The 20,011-nt window shown below is 41.7% G+C and overlaps 4 protein-coding genes and 1 non-coding gene across 6 annotated transcripts; 3 read left to right on the top strand and 2 right to left on the bottom strand.

The window, feature by feature from the left end:
- Positions 1-1,161: 1,161 nt before the first annotated feature.
- trnae-uuc (transfer RNA glutamic acid (anticodon UUC)) lies at positions 1,162-1,233 on the bottom strand. The gene has a single exon. It is a non-coding gene; the product is annotated as a tRNA-Glu (tRNA).
- A 240-nt stretch (positions 1,234-1,473) lies between these two features.
- Positions 1,474-5,038, top strand: wbp4 (WW domain binding protein 4). Its single transcript, XM_018729157.2, has 10 exons — positions 1,474-1,586; positions 1,826-1,898; positions 2,025-2,087; positions 2,468-2,591; positions 3,107-3,235; positions 3,413-3,486; positions 3,612-3,687; positions 3,785-3,996; positions 4,131-4,339; positions 4,656-5,038. Coding segments are annotated over exons 1-10 (1,170 nt in total). The 5' UTR covers positions 1,474-1,584; the 3' UTR covers positions 4,864-5,038.
- Positions 4,969-10,272, bottom strand: mtrf1 (mitochondrial translational release factor 1). 2 transcript variants are annotated; one of them, XM_018729156.2, is made up of 9 exons: positions 9,754-10,272; positions 8,960-9,051; positions 8,604-8,685; positions 7,833-7,940; positions 7,568-7,740; positions 7,369-7,486; positions 7,116-7,252; positions 6,902-7,000; positions 4,969-6,548 (listed from the first exon to the last, which is right to left on the bottom strand). In XM_018729156.2, exons 1-9 carry the CDS (start codon positions 10,148-10,150, stop codon positions 6,429-6,431), a joined length of 1,326 nt encoding a protein of 441 aa, XP_018584672.2. In that variant the 5' UTR covers positions 10,151-10,272; the 3' UTR covers positions 4,969-6,428. The 2 variants fall into 2 exon arrangements, 1 of the variants encoding a protein (XP_018584672.2); XR_001964995.2 differs by having other exon boundaries at positions 6,468-6,548; positions 7,127-7,252.
- Positions 10,273-11,089: 817 nt separating this feature from the next.
- On the top strand, positions 11,090-12,979 carry LOC108920462 (ras-related protein Rab-33B). The gene is made up of 2 exons (XM_018729222.2): positions 11,090-11,344; positions 12,527-12,979. The coding sequence occupies exons 1-2, from the start codon at positions 11,090-11,092 to the stop codon at positions 12,971-12,973; spliced, it is 702 nt and encodes a 233-aa protein (XP_018584738.1). The 3' UTR covers positions 12,974-12,979.
- Positions 12,980-15,518: 2,539 nt separating this feature from the next.
- On the top strand, positions 15,519-19,702 carry LOC108920517 (regulator of cell cycle RGCC-like). Its single transcript, XM_018729298.2, has 5 exons — positions 15,519-15,622; positions 16,164-16,325; positions 18,815-18,922; positions 19,037-19,099; positions 19,540-19,702. The coding sequence occupies exons 1-5, from the start codon at positions 15,589-15,591 to the stop codon at positions 19,545-19,547; spliced, it is 375 nt and encodes a 124-aa protein (XP_018584814.2). The 5' UTR covers positions 15,519-15,588; the 3' UTR covers positions 19,548-19,702.
- The last annotated feature ends 309 nt before the right edge of the window (positions 19,703-20,011 follow it).

Raw genomic sequence — 20,011 nt, 5'->3', positions numbered from 1 at the left:
GCGTCGTGTTTGCAAACTGTTCTTAATTTTTTTCGTGTTGCATTGTAATTTTTTTTATTCACAAAACCAAATTTCTCAAGACTTTGCCTAGATTCGATGTCTTTCTTGCTGAGATTTCCCCTTAGTGTAAACTCTCTTAAACTCATTGATAACAATAAGAATAACAAGTTTATTAAGAAGTATGAATCACATTTTATCATAAAAAAAAAAAAAAAAAATGTGATTCAGCACCTCCAAATCCGAGGCCATGGTTCTCAGTCGGAAAAAGGTGGATTGCCCCCTCCGGGTTAGGGGGGAGTTGCTCCCTCAAGTGGAGGAGTTTAAGTATCTCGGGGTCTTGTTCACGAGCGAGGGAAAAATGGAGCGGCAGGTTGACAGACGGATCGGTGCGGCGTCCGCAGTAATGCGGTCATTGTACCGGTCTGTTGTGGTGAAGAGGGAGCTGAGTCGTAAGGCGAAGCTCTCAATTTACCGGTCGATCTACGTTCCTACCCTCACCTATGGTCATGAACTCTGGATCATGACCGAAAGAATGAGATCGCGGATACAAGCGGCAGAAATGAGTTTCCCTTGCAGAGTGGCTGGGCGCACCCTTAGGGATAGGGTGAGGAGCTCAGTCACCCGGGAGGAGCTCGGAGTAGAGCCACTGCTCCTCCGCATCGAGAGGAGCCAGTTGAGGTGGCTCGGGCATGTGTTCCGGATGCCTCCTGGACGCCTCCCTGGGGAGGTGTTCCGGGCATGTCCCACTGGGAGGAGGCCTCGGGGCAGACCCAGGACACGTTGGAGAGACTATGTCTCCCGGCTTGCCTGGGAACGCCTTGGGGTTCCCCCAGAGGAACTGGAGGAGGTGTGCGGGGAGAGGGAAGTCTGGAGGACTGTGCTCGGACTGCTGCCCCCGCGACCCGGCCCCGGATAAAAGCGGAGGAAGATGGATGGATGGATGGATGGATGGATGAATCACATTTTTTTTCGTATTTCATGAGATGCTACTGTTATCCTTTTTTTTTCTTCCTTTTCCTTTTATCGTATGTTCTTGTATTTCAATACAGTGCTGTTCGTTTTCAGCAATAAAGTAAAAAAAAAAAAAAAAACAGTCGTGTCTGCAAGTTGCAAAGATTCCACCCCAGGCGCTGTGTTTTATTTTAAGAGCAAAAGTACGAATTCCCATACCGGGAGTCGAACCCGGGCCGCCTGGGTGAAAACCAGGAATCCTAACCGCTAGACCATATGGGAAGACATAATACTAGTTTTCAAGTTTCTGTTTACATACATTTTATTTGCACACTCCTTAAGTTATTTGTACTTGGTTTATTAAATAGAGTTGCCTATATGGAGTTAGATTTAAATATAAACTACGTTACATAATGCAAACCACAGATGTAGTTAATCTGTTTAAATTCTCACGATATGAAGGTGCTACTGACACACAAAACTAAGTGTTTTGTTCAACGGCGATACCCGTAGTGACGTCATCAAAACGGGACAAATGTGTGGTACGTGTGAGGGAGTATACTAGCTATTTACTTATTTATGTTTCTCAAAGATAGCAACTGTTGACTTAGCCAACCCCGGACTGTGGTCATAATGTAAGTTTTTCGCAGTGTGGCACATTATTGCGTTTTACATTATTTTCATTTGACACGACGATGAAGAAGAGTGCTGTACCAAGTTAGTTCAGAAGTAGATATTACTCTGTTACTCGAAGACTTGAAGACGGTTTCGTTTGTCTGTGTGTCGAGAATTTCCTGCTAGTAACATGATACTTATTAGAAGATGAAATTTCAGTCTGCGTTGTGTTGTGTGTCTTCCTCTTGTTTGTGTGAAGGGCTGACTACTGGAAGTCCCAGCCAAAGAAATTCTGCCAATACTGCAAATGCTGGATTGCTGACAACAAACCAGTAAGCAAAGTCATTCGGTTACCAGTCTCTTTTCCCTGAGCTGTAGCTGTGCTCAGTTACTTCTTCTAAATTTTAAATACTTGTTTCTTTTTTTTTTTTTTTTTTTTTTACATTATTTCTCTGCAGAGTATCGAGTTTCATGAAAGAGGAAAAAACCACAAACAAAATGTTACTGCCAAAATCGACGAGGTATCTATTTTTAAACGACCCAACTCTACATACTACACAGTATTCAGATATACTAAGTTCCTGATTTAATTATGTAACGATTAACTTATCGAAAGTATGAGAAATATGCAGGTATGTGATAGAAATTTAATTGTTTTTATCCCCGACGGACAGCAGGGGTCGCTGTTGCAGAAAAAACGGCAAATTTATCCCCGACGGACAGCAGGGGTCGCTGTTGCAAAAAAAACGGCAATCTTCTGATAGGGGGGGAATGGTTGGCATCCCTTCAAATTCATTTCAAGCGCGATAAAGTGTAGACGTGAAAACTTAAGACTGCGTACACACCCATCGATCCTGTCAAATAATTGGTGACTGATGGCTGTGGCCAACCATCATTGCAGATTAAGAAGAATAGCATTGAAAAAGCCAAACGGGAGGAACGTATGTCCAAGGAGTTTGCAGCCATGGAGGAGGCAGCCATGAAAGCGTTCCAGGAAGATCTGAAGCGGCTGGAGTCTGAATCAGGTACTGAACCACCAATACGACAGTCTGGAGAAACTGTTAATGAAGTATTGCGAGGTATTTTATTGCAGGAGCTGTAATAAACGTTGCAAGCATATGCTCAACTAGACACATCAAAGCACAATAATTACATTTTTTTTTATAAAGTTGAGACTGAATACAAGTAGTAATTACAGTAATATTTACTGAAATGTTCAGTTTTTTTTCTGTATTCCAGTGTACCTTTTGTCTTACGTTAAATTCTCTCATGAATATACGCTGTTACATTTTTTATGCCGCACATACGATATTACTGTTTGTAAATTTTGTCATCCTGAACATTGTATATTTTGCTTGTCGATACGAAATTCATTGCATCGTAGGGTTTCCCGAATAAGTTTGCCATTTTAGTTTAATGTTGACTTTACCATCTATGTTTTGCCCGAGCTGTATTACAGAATAATACATAGTGAAATGTGGAGGTAATACACAATGACATGTAATGCATGTAAAATATAAGAATTTTTATATTTGTGAAGGTGTTCCTGAGGCTCCAAAAAAGAAGCAAGAACCACAGGCAGCAGCTGCTAGCAGTAAACAATTAGAATCTTGGGTCAAAGGTGTCACTGATGATGGATTTACCTACTACTACAACACCCTGTCTGGGGGTAGGAATTCATTTTTCACACTGATTAGCTTTATACAGTTATTTTCTATTTAATTAGCTTAAATACAGCATATTTGTTTCACTGCTTCCTAGTGTTAAAAGAAGCCTTGAAGCTTCTCTTAAAAGAATGAAAGCCAATAGTGGGAAATACCACAGTTCTGTAGTTGTTGTATTTCAGAGTCCCAATGGGATAAACCAGAAGGGTTTAAAGAGGGAAAAAAGAAATCAAGAGAAAAACAAGGTGGAAGTAAGGTACAGCTTTATAGTTTATGTTCTTTCAATGATTCACTGTTGTCCACAGGACAGGACAGTACAGCTACAGTGCTGTTGTTGTATATTACAGTACTGTTGTGTAAAATAACCTGTTTCATTGGTAGTACTCTAAAGGGTCTCCATGGATGGAAGCCCTGAGTCCTGATGGATACACCTACTACTATAATACAGAAACTGGAGGTGAGCATCTACTGAGTTCCTATGCTTTTTACTGTAAGGCGCACACACACACCTGGGTACAGGCTTCAAGCTCACAAGTTGTCTTTCTCATTCTTAGAGTCCAGCTGGGAGAAACCTGCAGACTATGTTCCCCAGGTAGCAGGCAGTAGCAGTGAAGACAGCAGGGGACAGGAGGACCTACCATCCCCTCAGCCAGAGCCTCTGTCAGGGGAAGAGAACAGCTCTGGGGCAGCCTCCAGTGGAGCAGCCTCTAGCGGAGCAGAGTCTGAAGATCCCAAAGAGCCCAAGGTCCCAAAGATCAGCTTCCGAGTGAGTTGCGGGGATAGAATGTTCTGCTATTGCCAGTTGACTAAGGCTATTTGATATCGGTAGCTATCATCTTAAGTGATATACAACATTCAGTAACAAAAACTGTATCTTACTGATTATAATATTTTGCATAGAAAAAAAAAGAAGAGAAGCTGCCAACATCTGAACAAAAGGAGGACAATAAAGATGAAGATAAAGACACCAATGGTAGTAACTCTGAGAATGAGGATAAAGACAAAGGAGGGAGCCAGGCTGCTCCACAAGTGGAGATTCCAGCAAAAAAATCAAGGAAAATGAACCCCTATGGGGAGTGGGAGCAGATTCAGAAGGAGGACGACCCATAGTAAGTTCACGTACACTAGTAACGCAGCAACTCTCAGGAGTGCTTAGTGAAGATAGGATAAATCCATCATATGTTCAAGCTGCCCTATAGTGACTGTAGTGGTTAATTAAATGGGCTAGTAACCTGAAGGTTATGGAATCCTTGGCTATTAATGTAGTAAAAGATCCTTCTGTGAATCTTTACTTTTTTTTTTTTTTAAGTGTAATAGAAAATTTAAATACATGTGGCACTGAAGAGATGGCAAATGTAGAAGAGTGTAGAAAACTATCTGTGCTGTGGAGTCTTAGTTGTTTCTGATATCCATCTCCTGACACAGTGAGCAGGTGGACTTGCAGCTGCCCCAGGTAGAAAGTACAGAGGAAACCACAGGAGCTTCCGAGGTACCTGCTGAGCCGAAGGTCAAGTTCAAGGAGCGCGCCATCACCTCCCTGGGGGATGAGGGCGATGCGGGAGCAGTCTTTAGGAAGAGAAAGCTGGATAATGGCAAGTCCAGGAGTCTCCGGGAGAGGGGAAAAGACGACTAAGACTGCTGAATTCAGTTTTTACTGTGGATCCGTGGCTTCCAGCTCGAACTCTGTTGACAACGTTTGAATGGGCTGAGTGCGGTGTCTTTTTTTTTTTTTTTTTTTATGGACTTCAGCTTCACCAGCTGGTCTATCAGAGAGCCCCATTTTTCTCACTTCAGCGCTTGTTGAATCACCTGTGTGTGAGCTTCATGCGTCTGTTCTTTGTACTAGTTTAATTTTCTAAATTAATCATTACTTCTGGATTTATCTCACCAAAAGAAATTCTGTTTTGGTTTCCTTTATTGACATTTCTAATTTTAGAAAATTGAATTTAGGTTTTGTAAAAATGTTTAATTGCATGTTTTATGTGGTAAAAGTGCTCCTTTGGAGTCCTGCAAGTTACAGTGGGAAATCTTGATTTTTCCCATACTGTTAACTTTTTTAATGGGATATGAAGGAAAGGGGGTTTGTGGGGCAAATAGGTGGGATATCTTCCACTAAGTTCCACATTGGAGCTGTTTGCAGGTAAGCTGGAAATTTTATAACCACTGTTCTCAGGTTGGGCCCACCCATTGGCATGTAATGTGGAAATGTGATGTTACTCCTTGGATTTCTGTGTCAAAAACATGAGTGAAATATCAATCAAGATCATGCATGTTAAAGTATTTCATGCAGGCCCAGAGTCCTGTTTACTAAATAAAGGGTCTCTGCTTTTCCCTGTATACAATATTTCCTTTGCTAAATGAATGCATTTGTGTTTTTAAGTGAGTTGTATTTGTAGATGCATTATAAATTATTTTCCAAGATGATTTATGTATACTGTGGTAGCATTTGCATTATTTGATCTAAGGGCAACTCCCTCTGCACTGCCTGGCTGAGACAGATACAGTGCTCTCTTACATGGCTTGAAGGGTGAGGGAGATATGTTCAAAACGTGTGTGCACAACAGCTGATAGTAAGCCACACCCAGTGTGACTGTCTGCTTGATCATTTAAATATTTAATACTGCATTCCCCACTTTTGTTTGGGTGTGCACTAATGAATTCTCTCCAGGGTGAAAACACCAAGACTACATAATTCTGCATACATAGAGGCTCCCTGACACCTAGTACAAGGGCAGATTTGGCTTGCTGTTCCTCATCCTGAGTGACAGTGTGGACAAATATATGGGGAAGGAGTGCATGAAACCACATAAAATAAATTACCATGCAGATGCATTAGAAACATCTCTTCAATCTGACAACAGCTGTTATGTCTGGAGGAGTAACAACAAGGCTTCCTTCCACTACACAAAATAATTTTATACCAATCCACAGCTATCAGCATGTACTTTTCTGATAATCTGAACATCTTTCCTAAATAATCAGCAGTGGCTCATATCAATATAAATTGAACATAACATATCTTTGCATCCTTTTTGGTTAGAGACATTATGTAATAAATTTAAAAGCTACTTACATTCCAGAAAAAAAACAAATCTCATAATGACTGAATATAAAAAGTCACTGATTATGATCATAGTTACAGGGTTACATTCTCAATGGCTATAGACAGTAATGTCCCCCTTCTGCAGTTTTATGTCATCAATGCCTGTTCTGCAGCTGTGTGCTTTGTGTAACCAGCTCCAAGAGAGATTCCTTCTCTGCATGCTTCACCAGTGCTGTGATCAGTTCATCCAGTAGTTGTCCTCCCTGCAGGAATTCCTAATTGATGCATAGTTTACACAGACAGTGTCAATTAAGCAGCAAGTCTGCATCTGAGATTAAAAAAAAAAAGTGCAATCTGAAATATTATTTTTGCCTTTCCTTCAATTAAGATTTTATATTTCTCTTTGTAGTTCAGCTTAAATCTAAAGGCATTCCTGTAGCATCCACCCACGTTCTGTTCAACAACTACGTAATTTCAGAAAGTATATAAAATTGCGAACGTGAAAAGCAAAACATTTAAATACAAATGAAAAGGTTACTAACAGCTCAAAATTTAGTGAACCTAACATCAAAACGCAGAGATGCTCCAGAGGTTCATAGTGACATACTGTAGCCTTATTTGCACTAACCTTGACATCGCGTGTCACGTGACCTATCCTGTGGTCAGTCACACGGTCTTGGGTGAAGTTATACGTTCGAATCCTTTCTGACTGAGCGCGGGTCCCCACCTAGATGACCAACAGAAAAGGCAAAAAAAAAACAGCTCAAGGAACAAATATTCTGTTCAACCTAAGAGCGTACAAACAGCGCAGAAAAAAGATGGAGTCAAAGTGGCTGGGCTACCTGACGCTTACGTGTACTGAGCCTTTCTTCATTCTCCTTGTCTATTATCTGCTGGTAGATCCTGGCTCTCAGCACCCGCATGGCAGTCTCACGATTCTTTAACTGGGACCGAGACTCTTGGCACTCTGCTGTAATGCCTGATAAAATCATGCAGAAGTTAGGCTTTAAGGCTTCAGAGAAAATGTCTTTCCTGTGTAGAGGTGCTGCTTTACCTTCTGTGCTTTGTTATGTCTGTGCTCTTAATTATTCTCACCTGTAGGAATATGAACTATTCTGACAGCGCTGTCTGTTGTATTGACGCTTTGACCACCTGGTCCTCGAGATCGGAAAGTGTCAACCTGCAACTCCTTGGGGTCTATATCAAGATCTATCTAGGTGGATACAACAAGATTGTTAAATCCTTTTCACTGCTTTCCCAGGCTAAAAAGCAGACTGAACAAAAACGGTCTCACCTTGTTGGGTTGGGGCAACACAATCACAGTCATGGTTCCAGTGTGGATCCGCTGCATTCGCGACGACAGTCCAATCTGAGGGATCCTCTGCACGCGGTGTGTGCCACCCTCATGCTTTAGCAACCTGTAAACCTTCTCCCCTGAAATTCGCACTGCTGCATGATGTAATCCCCCTTGGGAGGAGAGACCACACCACCCCATCAGTTTCACATAAAAATACAGTAGAGATTATAAAATGAGGAAAAAAGCTCAAAAAATTAATTACCGTAGTCAGAAGGAGTATAATTGTAAATGTCAAAATTCCAGTTTTTATTATTTGCATAATTTTCATACATATCAAACACTTCCTTTGTAAATTGCTGGCAGATGTCACCTACAAAAAAACAAAAAATGCAGTATGTAATTCATTCAGTGCTAAAATACAAAATCACTACCAGAGTTAAACAAATTGTACACCCTGTTGCATTGTTCTTTTCAGCAATGAAAAAATAACCTGAAGCACTAGAGGCTTAATGCAAAATAGAAGCCCACAGTAATCTAGATGAAGAAAAGAAAAAGCACAGCTAAAAAGTATCGCAAGCTAGCAGAAGCATAGCTATGTAAGGTGTAAGTGTTCATGCACCATACTTTATTATGATGCCCAAATAAGCCTTTACACAGCCGCTACTCCTGTATTGTATGTAAATGTTTGTGTACCTTAAAAAAAAAAAAAACCTTGTAGGAAGGTGATCAGGAATCAGTTTTATGCACCTACTTGTGTGATGAACATCGGTGCATACAGTGGAAAGAAAAAATCTAACTTTACTTAAGAATCACATGTCTGCAGCTATGTCTCTTTCTCCTAATGTAATGTACAAATTGTATTTCTCTGAGATGTATGTCACTTTGGAGAAAAGCATCTGCTAAATAAATAAGTGTAATGTAAATGTAAGAAGGGTTCCTTCTCATCACTGAGAGCCCTCCAATTCTGTAAAAAGTAGAGATGCTGTGTTGCTAATTACAAACCCTTTGCAGTCATTGTCTCTTGATCACCTACCTCCTGTTGTTCGACCTGACACCACTTCCAAAATGACATCGTCGGTGTCATGTCTGTCACAAGGTGTAAGGGTCTGCAGCAGCTATGAAAAATTATGCATATTAGGATATATCACATTTCAATAATGTGGACTTTGGAGTATGACACAGAGACTTAATCATAGCTTGTAGAATAATATTCTATTTTACGTATAAAATGAAAGGTTTTTTTCTGAACATGTAAAAATTTTTATCAGCATACATTACAAAAATTGCAAATTGGGAAGAATTGTCAAAAATTTAAAGTGTTTCCTAAAACCAGCTAAAAAAGCACAGGAGATATAATATCTAGAGTTACAAAAAAAAGTGTATGCCTACTTCTTCTTGGAGTTTCTGCAGTCGTTTTGAAATGTCAGCATGCTCTTCTTTCAATAAGTCCATCATGCGAGGGTCTTCCTCAACTGAACTGCCTGTTACCAACGGAAATACCATCACTTCCACGTGTCCTTCTACTAATTTAGCCGCTTCTTTTTTCCAACACAAACAAAGCGCTTCAATTAAAAATGTACAACTATCAAAGCACAGTTTGCATGTTTAATCCCTCCATTTTTGCTGATGCACATTACTCGGGTAGTTGCTTACAGAATTGAGCGAGATTCAAAAAAAAAAAAAAAGATGAACGTGACAGGTGGTGTGATGTAAACGTATAAATCTTACGTAAGTAAATCTGTTAAGAGATCAGGAGAGAATCGGGTCATAAAGAAACTGACTGGTTGAAATGCTTTCTTTCTTTTCTGTCTCTTTCACCACTTTTCCAGGCTCACAGCCTATCCCTAAATCATTGTGTGCAAGGCTTTGGAGGGGGGGGGGGTTACACACTAGATGTGATACTGGTCCATGGCAGGGTAGCCACACACACAAAGTTCTACACAATCACACGCTACATCTACGGGCAATTTTATTGAACTGAATTCATTTTGATTGAGTGCTCTTTCCAGCAGAGACACAGAGTGCTAAAAAGGGATACAGGAAGGGATTGAGCATCACAATCCGTGTCCATACCCATCAGCATCATCACTTCCATTCCCATGGCATCATCATCTATGCCCATCATCACCCACACCATCATAATTCCCACGTCCACCCCCCCAATCAATCATAACCAGACTTACTTTGCAAAAGTGCTTCGAGCTCTTTGAGGTCCTTCACGGCATTCTCAATGTTCTCAAAAGCTGTTCCCAGAGGCATGAGATCTATGTGTCTTTTGTTCATTGCTCTCCTCTCTGATTCACTGGCTGATTCGTTCTGATTCTGTAACTTCTGACTGATGTCCCTGTACTCATCAACCAGGCCGTGCAGGTACTTTTGAACTGATTCGTGCCGCAGCAGATCACCTGGGTCGTTATGGCAAAATCTTCGACATGGACTGAACCCTTTTAAATAAGACTTGTGGAGAGGAATCTCAATCTGTAGCTGAGCGTCAGGCGTCATTCTGTTCTGACCCTTCTGCACTGTCCTCAAAATTGACCTGCAGGAACACACCCCACAGAGCCGCACCCATTTATACATTATTTAAACCCCCACTTAGTAATGCGAGGTATTTAAAATGTACACTTATGAAGTAATTCTAAGGATAAGCAAGAAATGGTCAGCGAACTCGTGAATAAACCGAGAACATAACCCGGAAATTAACGCAGCACGTTCCATTGAGGACAACGGTGATTGGCCCTTATTGTTCAGAAGTTAGAAGCAAGGAATTGTGGGATATGTAGTACCGTTGCTTGTGAACGAAAATAGAAAGCACTCCTGATAACTTCGTTTTCCCCTTTATTTGACATATTTAACAACAAAATACTACAATAAAAAAGTTAAAAATCCTTAAATAACTGCAAAAAACAGAGTTAATAAATGCTTCTTTGACCGCTGTCAGGTGAAATCACATTTACAGATAAGAAAAAATATTACAATTGTGGGTATAATATTATTGATGCTGTGGTTTTCTTATTTATTTGGTTATATATGTGTCCACATCTTTTTCAATACAGTCTTAAATAGGATTAAATTAAAATTAAATTTATAAAAGCTCTGTATCATTAGCAATTATCCAAAGACAGCCCAGAACACAAGTATCTCTATTTTTCTCATCTTTTCTTTTTTGTAAGTGTCGCGGTCTTAAGATTTCTATAGGAATGACATTAGAGTTAACCTGTTTCGAAGCATATCGCTTCACTTAAACAACAAGGATGCCATGGCTTTTGATACTTTAGAATTTGTTTAAATCAACTGGATAAATATAAATCTACTGGATACTAGTATCCGAAATTGCTTATTTTCCATTAATGATATACTTTCTATTTTAAATTATAAGCACTCCGTTATTCTGAAATTTCAATCATGTAGCGCACCGTAAGCGCACCGGCACAGCGCGCAAAGTACTGTGCTCCCGCGGTGAGCGTCGCGGGCTGTTTTCCTACATATTATCGCGATGCTCCGCGGGATTTGTGAGCGATGGCCCATGAGCCTGGAGACGATGGTTTCGTTACCGTGTACAATAGAAAGACCGCGAGCCGCGAGCCGCCGCTCGACGACGACACCGGCCTGCAGCTGCAGATATTCAAGATCATTGTGATCGGAGACTCGAACGTGGGCAAGACGTGTCTCACGTACAGATTCTGTGGCGGCAAATTTCTGAAGAATCCCGAAGCGACGATTGGAGTGGATTTCAGGGAAAGGAGCGTGGTCATAGATGGAGAAACTGTCAAGGTAACTGAAGGCGAAATCGTGTCTTTTTCTCACGTTTTTTCCATGTTTGCGGTCCTCTACGAAAAAGTAGATGCTGTGCCGGTGCAAACATGTCCTGGGGGTGAAAAAAATGCTACCCGTTCGTTCAGTGGTCCAGGTGATGGTCTGGTAATGGTTACCGTAACGTCCATGATGATGATTGCTCATCATATGCCATATGGGTTTTAACTGTAAATCCAATTTTTACATATTATCTTCTGTATAGCACATTTGATTTAACTGTTCGTTCAACCTGCAGTCATAATAGGTACCAGAAATCTGTTCGTAACTCGTTTGGTTTGTAACTCCTTCTGTTACCACCAATTCACAATGAATCAATAATAAAAGCCTAATAACAGGTACTGTAATTAAACACCTCCGACGCATTCCGCATGTTTTTTTTTTTTTTTTTTTTACAATTTCCTATTTAGTTCTACGAACCTTGAATTACTTTCATATTAAAACTAATTTAAAGCGAGTGAAAATGAAAATAAAATCTTGTATTCAATACAGAGATTGCTGCTTTCCCATCATCAGGACTGTAGCACTGTAAAATTTTAAAAGAAGAAAAAATAAGAAAAAAAATATGTCGAGACAGAAATTTAATCCTACTATTAAAAAAAAATGTCCAGAAATTCTGGAATCATTTGATATTTCCCAAGAAAGTTTCTTCTCAACAATCAGTCACGTGGTTAGCATTAGAATAAAGTGCATCCTGTCAGTCGGCTTAATTCAACTGGTTTCAACCTCTTTTTTGCACATTCTGGAGTGAAACTGCCGAGGGGATACGAACACGAACATCGAGCCCTTTGGACATGTTCGCCATTCCTCACCTTGTTATTGATCACCGATACTGAAGAACACGAAGCACTACAGTAACGGGGACGCCGCGCCGCTCCGATTTTCTGTGCGTTTTGCTGACATCTAGTGGCCTGAAGCGTAAACGCAGGCCTTGTTTGCTTCGCCGCAAATAGAACCTGTATAACGTAGGGAGGTGAAGAAAATGCATTTAAAAACAAACTCAAAATTCACAATTTGACGGTAACTTGGCCAGTGCATGTTCAGTTACATTTTAGATCAGCGCAGGTTTTCTCCGAGTCTGGCGTCCGCCACAAAGCGAAAGACACCTGACCGAAGAGCTGTGAACCTTTTCCCGCCTCTCAGTTGCAGATATGGGACACGGCGGGGCAGGAGCGCTTCCGGAAAAGCATGGTGGAGCACTACTACCGAAACGTGCACGCCGTCATCTTTGTGTACGATGTGACCAAGCTGTCGACCCTTGAGAGCATGCCCGAGTGGATCGAGGAGTGCGCCCGCCAGTGCGTCCCCCCCGCCGTCCCGCGCATTCTGGTGGGCAATAAGTGCGACCTGCAGGCCAGGCGGGAGGTGCCCACCTCGCTGGCCCAGCGCATGGCAGACAGCTACAACTTCCCGCTCTTCGAGACGTCCGCCAAGGACCCCGGTGAGAAGGAACACGTGGACGCCATCTTCCTCACGCTGGCCTACCGGCTGAAGAACCACAAGCCTTTGCGGCTGAAGCAGCCCAGCGAGGGCAGCACGGTGCACCTCGCGGACGAGCAGGAGCGTTCACCGAATCACTGCACGTGCTGACCCCCCCCCCCCCCCCCAGCTTCAAGGGACTTTTGCTCGATGCACTCGGTAAAGAAACCCATGTGAAGGGATCCGTGTTACACAAGGCATTATGGCTCAGTTTGGATGTGTCGCACACAGCTGGCACTCGGTGACTGAGTCTCTGACTTTAGTGTATATGTGGTGTTTGTGTGGTGTGACACTTCCCTGCGAGTATGCAATACAAGAAGGGCATGTGTCTGAGACCTGAGCTCCCAGCATCCCTCTTTGCCATGCGTTGTCTACGAAGCACCGTGGTACAGATTACCTCTCCGTCCTCAGCTGTACTTAAGCAATACCTTTCACTCCAGCTTCAGCAATGAACTTGATGATGAATTGCAACACTAAAATGAAAGAACAAGTCAAGAAGAAATCACTAACAATGAAGATCTTCTCCTTCATTAGTATTATGTTTACATTTTTAAATTTAATTTTCCAGCACTTTACGCTTTATTTTGCAGTTTTAAAACACTAGCATGTTCCAATAGTGCTACCTAAGGAACTGAAATCACTTGACAAATGTTTTTCTCTTAAGTACTATCAGAACCAAACTTCGAACTAGGCCTACTAAATTACACCAGATTATTGCAAGAATTCCCACCCGGAATCATTGTTGTTATGCTTCTCGAAAATACACTACATGCAGGTTATTTTGTGAATCAGTTAAAGCAAAATGCTGCTCAATCGGTAAAGAAGGGAATAAATTAAATGTTATTGACTGCCATGTTTATTGATGTCATTGTTCATTGATTTTTTTCTTAAAAAAACAATGTTACAGTCCAGTTTTGTTATGTGTGAATTTAAATCCAAAACATTTCAGATTTTTTTTTTTTTTTATATAATGGAAATTGATTACATGTGAATTCTGTTGAGTGTAAGAACTTTGTGCTCAGATGTGGGCTGACCTCCACATAAATGTATTTCATCATGTCGCTAAATGTCCCTTTTAAAGAAATGAATTGACCGGTCTGTATACTCAGTATTTAACTGTATATGATGCGTCATTTTTTGCAGTGTTTTACTTTTGAATTGTTTTGAAAATCTGAATTTAAAATAAAATACCTTCGCTACTTGCAAGTTCACACGGTTCTGTGTTGGTGTCAGTGTTGTTGGAGCCCTGATAGAAGTGTGACACCAGCTTACATTTACACTTATTCATTTAGCAGATGCTTTTGTCCAAAGCGATGTACATCTCCGTAAAAGTACAATTTATGCATTACATTAAGAGAAAGAGACAGAGCTGTAGATGGGGGTGCGGTGGCACAGTGGGTTGGACCAGGTCCTCCTCTCTGGTGGGTCTGGGGTTCGAGTCCTACTTGGGGTGCCTTGCGATGGACTGGCGTCCTGTCCTGTGTGTGTCCCCTTCCCCTCCAGCTTTACGTCTTGTGTTGCCAGGTTAGGCTCTGGCTCCCCTCGACCCTGTGTGGGAAAAGCGGTTTCAGATGGTGTGTGTGTGTGAGACATAGCAGACATGTGACTCAGGTAAACCTAGTTTGTTACCTACCACTTTCTGCACCGAGGTTCATCATTCAAGTAGGCGCATAAAACACAGGATAGACAAATCCTGATAACCTCCTACCAAATGGAGTAGCTTCTCACAGAACAGAGTTATGTCAGATACACAATTGGTTGTCTTTTGCCCTTTCATACAGCGTTCTTCATATTCGCGACATATTTGGTGTTAATCTGGTAACAAATTTTGCCTTTGGACCCAAAGGTTACAGGTTCGAATCTCATCTCGGGCCATAGTAGCCTTGAGCATGGTACTTAACCCTAAAATTGTTCCAGTAAAGAAACCCAGCTGTATGAATGGGAAATAATCGTAGGTACTTTAACACTGTAAGTCGCTTTGGAAAAAAGCCTCAGCTAAATGTATACAGTAAATTTGAACTTTATAGTAGAGTGTCGTTTACATGTCCCTCCTTCTTGTAAAAAGCCTGCTGCTGCACTTCCTCTGCGCACCACTAGATGGCTCTCAAAATATTCTGCTTTTTAAACATTAATCGAAAAAGCAACTTTAACGTGTTTCCTAATGGCCAGAAGAACGAATGCACAGAATAGAATATAAAATGGTGGCGATAAAAAGAGGTCTTTTAGTCGTGTTTATGTGCGAAACCATGAAGTCGGGCATTCCGTACATTGCAAGTATAGGGCGAACCGTTAAATCCAGGGAAAATGCAGCACTGCCGCCGGTTACTCGTCTTTCACTCATGTATAACAACAACAGAGTGTAACAAATCACTTCGAATGCTCAGACTCTTAGCTCGTCAGCAGTCCCCTAATAATAGTCACTTATCGTGTGCATGCAACACGAATACACTGAAAACAATGCAGTAATGCACACCGTATTGCTCCGAACGAAGTAAAGAACACAGTTACGCGCGAAACACACAAATACAGTAAGTAAATGCATCGCGCAGATAAGGTGGTCGCGCGCCCCCCCCCCTCCGCCTATCTCCCCCCTTACCCAGGCCACGCCCCCCACACCTCCTGCAGGCGCCTCCCTCTTTGCCGCGCGTGGCAGCGTTTAAACGGCTCCTCGCGACAGGGACCCGTGCGCGCGCGCGACACGCTCTGTCACACCTGAGGCACCGAGGATGAAATCGCCTGAAATGAAACCGAAGAGCTCGTGTAAGTTTCGTAGATTCGCTATAAATATAATAATTTACTGCTGTCGCCATTCGCGCGCTCGTCCCGTCGTTGCGAGGCAGACAATGCGTGTGAACATTATTATTATTATTATTATTATTATTATTAAGTAACAGCACTCTGCCCTATAAATTGCTAAAGTCAATTTGAGTCACTTTAGGAAAAAAAAATGTGTAATTGCTGCAGTGTATCTTTTTGTTACATTTTTATAAGTGTTTCCAGTTAAACTTGACAAATATGTTACTGTTTATTCCCCGACTCCCGTCCAGGGCGACCTAGTGCCCTGATGTGAATACTGTTAGGTAATTAACAGTGACTTAGCCATTGACACACACAGCCCCGGGGTATATAATATATTCACTCTGACTGTCAGTGCAGAAAGGTACAGTGCAGGAGCTGACATTCGAACCTGGAGCAACAACAGCCAGGGGGGGAGGGAGCTGCACATTCACATTGCAGCTGTCCAGCAGTACCCAGGGCAGGAACCACTAGTCCCAGTTCTACTGCCTCTTCTCTTCCCCAGCTCACATCAGCCAAGCGGACACAGAGCTCAGCGAAGTTCTGTTTGAGTTTGACGCGGTCATTGAGGACTTCTCGTCCCCGGTGGAGAGGAGACATTTCAGTTACGAGGAGCACCTGAGGAAGATGAAGAGACTGAGCGGCTCCAGCGCCGGGGACTCGGACAGTGAGTACTGCACTGCGCTCTGCTGCGCTCTTCTGGACCTATAGTGGGACTCGATGGTCCCGAACATCCTCTGACGACTCAGCAGCGGGTTACCGCGTGTGGTCAAGGGCGTGGGCTAATCACCCGAAAGTTGCCGATTTGAGTCCCGCTGCTATTGCTGTGATGTCCTTGAGCAAAGTCTTACCTGAACTGCTCCAGCGGGGCCATACCGTGCTGGGTAACTGGGTCAAAATGCTATAAGTCACTGTAGACCTTTGAATGAACTGTCAGCTAAGCAGGGGATTTGTGATGGTAATAACAGTTAATATTTTCCATAACTTTCAGAGGGCGTGAAGCAGCTTGCCCAGTCAATATACTCTTTCTGGGTGCAAGGATGATCTAATCTGTGCTGCTCTTCATCCCTATCGACTATTAATTTTTCCCTAAACTGTGCAAACAGGTTCTCACTAAAGTTTTTCCACACTAAAGGAAGGTCAAACAGCTTGGAAAAGGAAAAAATATGTGACACTCATGCAGTCCGTCACTTGCTTGTTAGATGAAGATAACCAACTGGCCCCTAGTGACCTTTACTAAGAAAATAGTCATGTTGTAAGGATTTGTCTTGGGGAGCAATGTATTTTGGAATATCTCAGTCTACTGATGGGAGAGAATTATTACACATACACACACATTGACTGAAACTGCTTGTCCCAAGTGGGGTCACGGCAAGCCGGAGCCTAACCCAGCAACACAGGCCGCAAGGCTGGAGGGGGAGGAGACACACCCAGGACAGGACACCAGTCCATTGCAAGGCAACCCAAGCAGGACTCGAACCCCAGACCCACTAGAGAGCAGGCAGAGGCCAAACCCGTTGCGCTACCACCCCCCCCGAGAATTATTATTATTATTATTAGAGTAGAAATGTTAGGTTTGTAAAATTAAAAAGTGTTTCCAAGGTCAGAAGACAAATATGTTTGAAGCAAGACTGATACATTTTCATAAGGAGGCAACAGCCTGCATAAAATGAGCAACCACACATCAACACCCAAGTACCCTGACAACACTACAGTTCATTACTTGTGGAGATGTGACTGAGTTGCAGTTGCTTTCCCAAGTTCGCCAGTAGCTCTGCGGGTCACATTGGTGGTACCTTTGCATTTTGCCCAAACTTTCCGAAGTCAGTCTGGAAAAAGTTTAAACAAATTCTCAGCATCTTGGACTTTTCCCTGAAGACAGGAACGTGTGACTCAAATGATCAGCAGCACTTAATAGAAAAGCGAGACTGTCTGCAGCAGCATGAGCACTCAGCTGAAACTCCAAAAGAACATTAGTCATTTTGTGTAGAAAGTCGAGTTTTATTAAAATGTTATGGCTCCACTGCACTTAACTGAAACAGAGGGGTGATAGGGGTGAGTACAAAATCCAAACGTTAGTGTTTTATTTGTGAAAATGCCTTGTTATATGTTGTTATCCTTAAGACAACTCTCTGCACTGTTGAAATGCCTGCATTTCATATGGTGCAGGAATTTTAAAACCTTCTGAAAGAATATGTTAAATGCATGAAAAACTAAACTGAAGTTGAATTTGAATAAATTTAATTAGAATGAATGAATTTCATTAGTGTGAGTCTACATTCTTTAGAGAGGAAAAGAAAAACTTCTCTTGTCCTTTTTGGAAGCCAGAATCTTGTTTTCTGCGGCTTTTTAAAATAACCACTGGCATAATCACTGTGCATTATGTCACATGCGATTACAGGGTCCAAATGCTGCTGATCTGTGGGTGTCCAGGAAAGCAATGTTTTTTATCTTCGAATCTGCAACTGCCCTATGCATTTATGTGTGATGCAAAATTCATATTTATCCTGCTTTTACCTGACGAGCTGCACATTCTTTTCTCAAGACAGTATAGAGTAAATGGCATAAATACACCCAGTCAATACTCCTTCCATTACTTTAGAGAGCTTGGCCTCTTTAAAACCGACATGCCTCTTTTGATGTTGACAATGTGCAGGATTGAAAATTGAGTTAATAAACTGGAAAGTCCAAACTTATGTGCATAGTGATATTTAATTTGAGCACAATGAACATTGAGTGTCATGGTGCAAGAGTGTCATTATAAAGCTCTCCCGCAAACACAGATGGGAAACCTTTTCATTGCACGTCCTACGTGGACATTGCATTTGTCTTTACATTTATATTTATCCCTTTAGCAGACACTTTTCTCCAAAGCAGCACACAACTCAGTGAAAACAAAAGTACCTTTCACCAACAGACAGAGAGATAGAGATGCAGACACGCAGTTGTCAAAGTGCTCTCAGTTCGTCTAATGTCACCATCTGGAGCAATGAAATGGTTCAACTCACGCTTGTTAAGTATTTATATTTCCCAGGCACAGTGTGGAATTTCTCTCTTCTCTCCATGTTTTTGATATGCTGTACAGCATGTTTCGCAAAAATTCACAACATGCTGAACTCTCTCCTTCTGTCTGTTTCTCAATCTCTGTTGTTAAAGGTGCAGAATCCTTTGGCCGACACAGTTTCAGCTTCAGTGATGAGAAGCTCAACTCGCCTGCTGTGTTCTCTCCCGTGTGTGTTTCCCCCTCCACACCATTCCCAAAAGGTACCTTCGGCGCTCATTTTGCTACAGCTCCCATTGGCGCTGAAGGAGACTGCCCTCAGTTTGCTGTCACGGAAGCTCCTCTGCTTCCCGTAATTCCCTCTGTTGCTTTTGCAGCTAAACTTGGCGACACGAAGGAGCTTGAAGACTTCATTGCAGACCTGGACAAGACAATAGAAAGTAAGCAGCCTACTAAAGCATTTTTAAAAATCTATCCCAAAAAAATATGGTTTGAAACAATGCTTTTTACAGATATACTGGAGGTATTCATCAGGTGAAGACTAAAACAAGAATAAAAAGAATGAAAATAAATTTTCCGGGTTTAAAGGTATGCTTTCGTGAAGCGGTGAAGGAGGTTATTAGAGGACAGCGGTTTAAATGGAAATAGGGCACAAGTATCCATTTTTGACCTTTCCAATAAGTGCACTTTTGTCAGGAGACCTGAAAGGGTAAGTGTCCAAGTTCAGGTGACTCAACCTGTACGTCACCCTTGAGCAAGAAGCAATTCAAGGGTTGCTTATGACAAAGAATGTCACTAAACTGAACCTGGAGTGCAGTATGAATGGCTGGGGGAATCCATACTGGTCACAGTGTCTCTCCCATTCTCTGTCCTTCTGTAGGCATGTGATCTCAAGACAGCACTATTTTTCACAGAGAAGCTTTAAAAGTCTACAAACGCACCCTTTTGCGCTCCAACAAAGAAACCTTATACTAGTGCAGCTCCATCTTTCATGGAATATTCCTCTCCTGCCACAGGAAAAATTTCATCTGTGTAATTTAAATAGATTTTAGTGTAGATTTTTTGTGTATTTAATTTTCTACAACATTGTAAATGTTTGTTTATTCACAGTTTTGTTGAAAATATTAATATTTGGACATGTCAGTACTGATCCAGATGATTTTTTTTTCCAGTTAAAATAAGCTTATTTTATGTGTTTTTTTCTATTAAGCAAATTATTTGCAACAGTACTTTAAAATTATTTCATTAGGAAAAAAAAGAATGCACCTAAAATGCTTTATGTAATAATGCAACTACTGTCTGCCGGATTAAAACTGGAAAATGTGGGTCGCTGAATGGCTTGTTTATAGTAT

Source organism: Scleropages formosus, chromosome 14 (assembly GCF_900964775.1).
Source record: "Scleropages formosus chromosome 14, fSclFor1.1, whole genome shotgun sequence".
NCBI lineage: Eukaryota > Metazoa > Chordata > Actinopteri > Osteoglossiformes > Osteoglossidae > Scleropages > Scleropages formosus.
The sequence above is the reverse complement of the archived record's forward strand: the minus strand, read 5'-3'. Positions and strand labels throughout refer to the sequence as shown.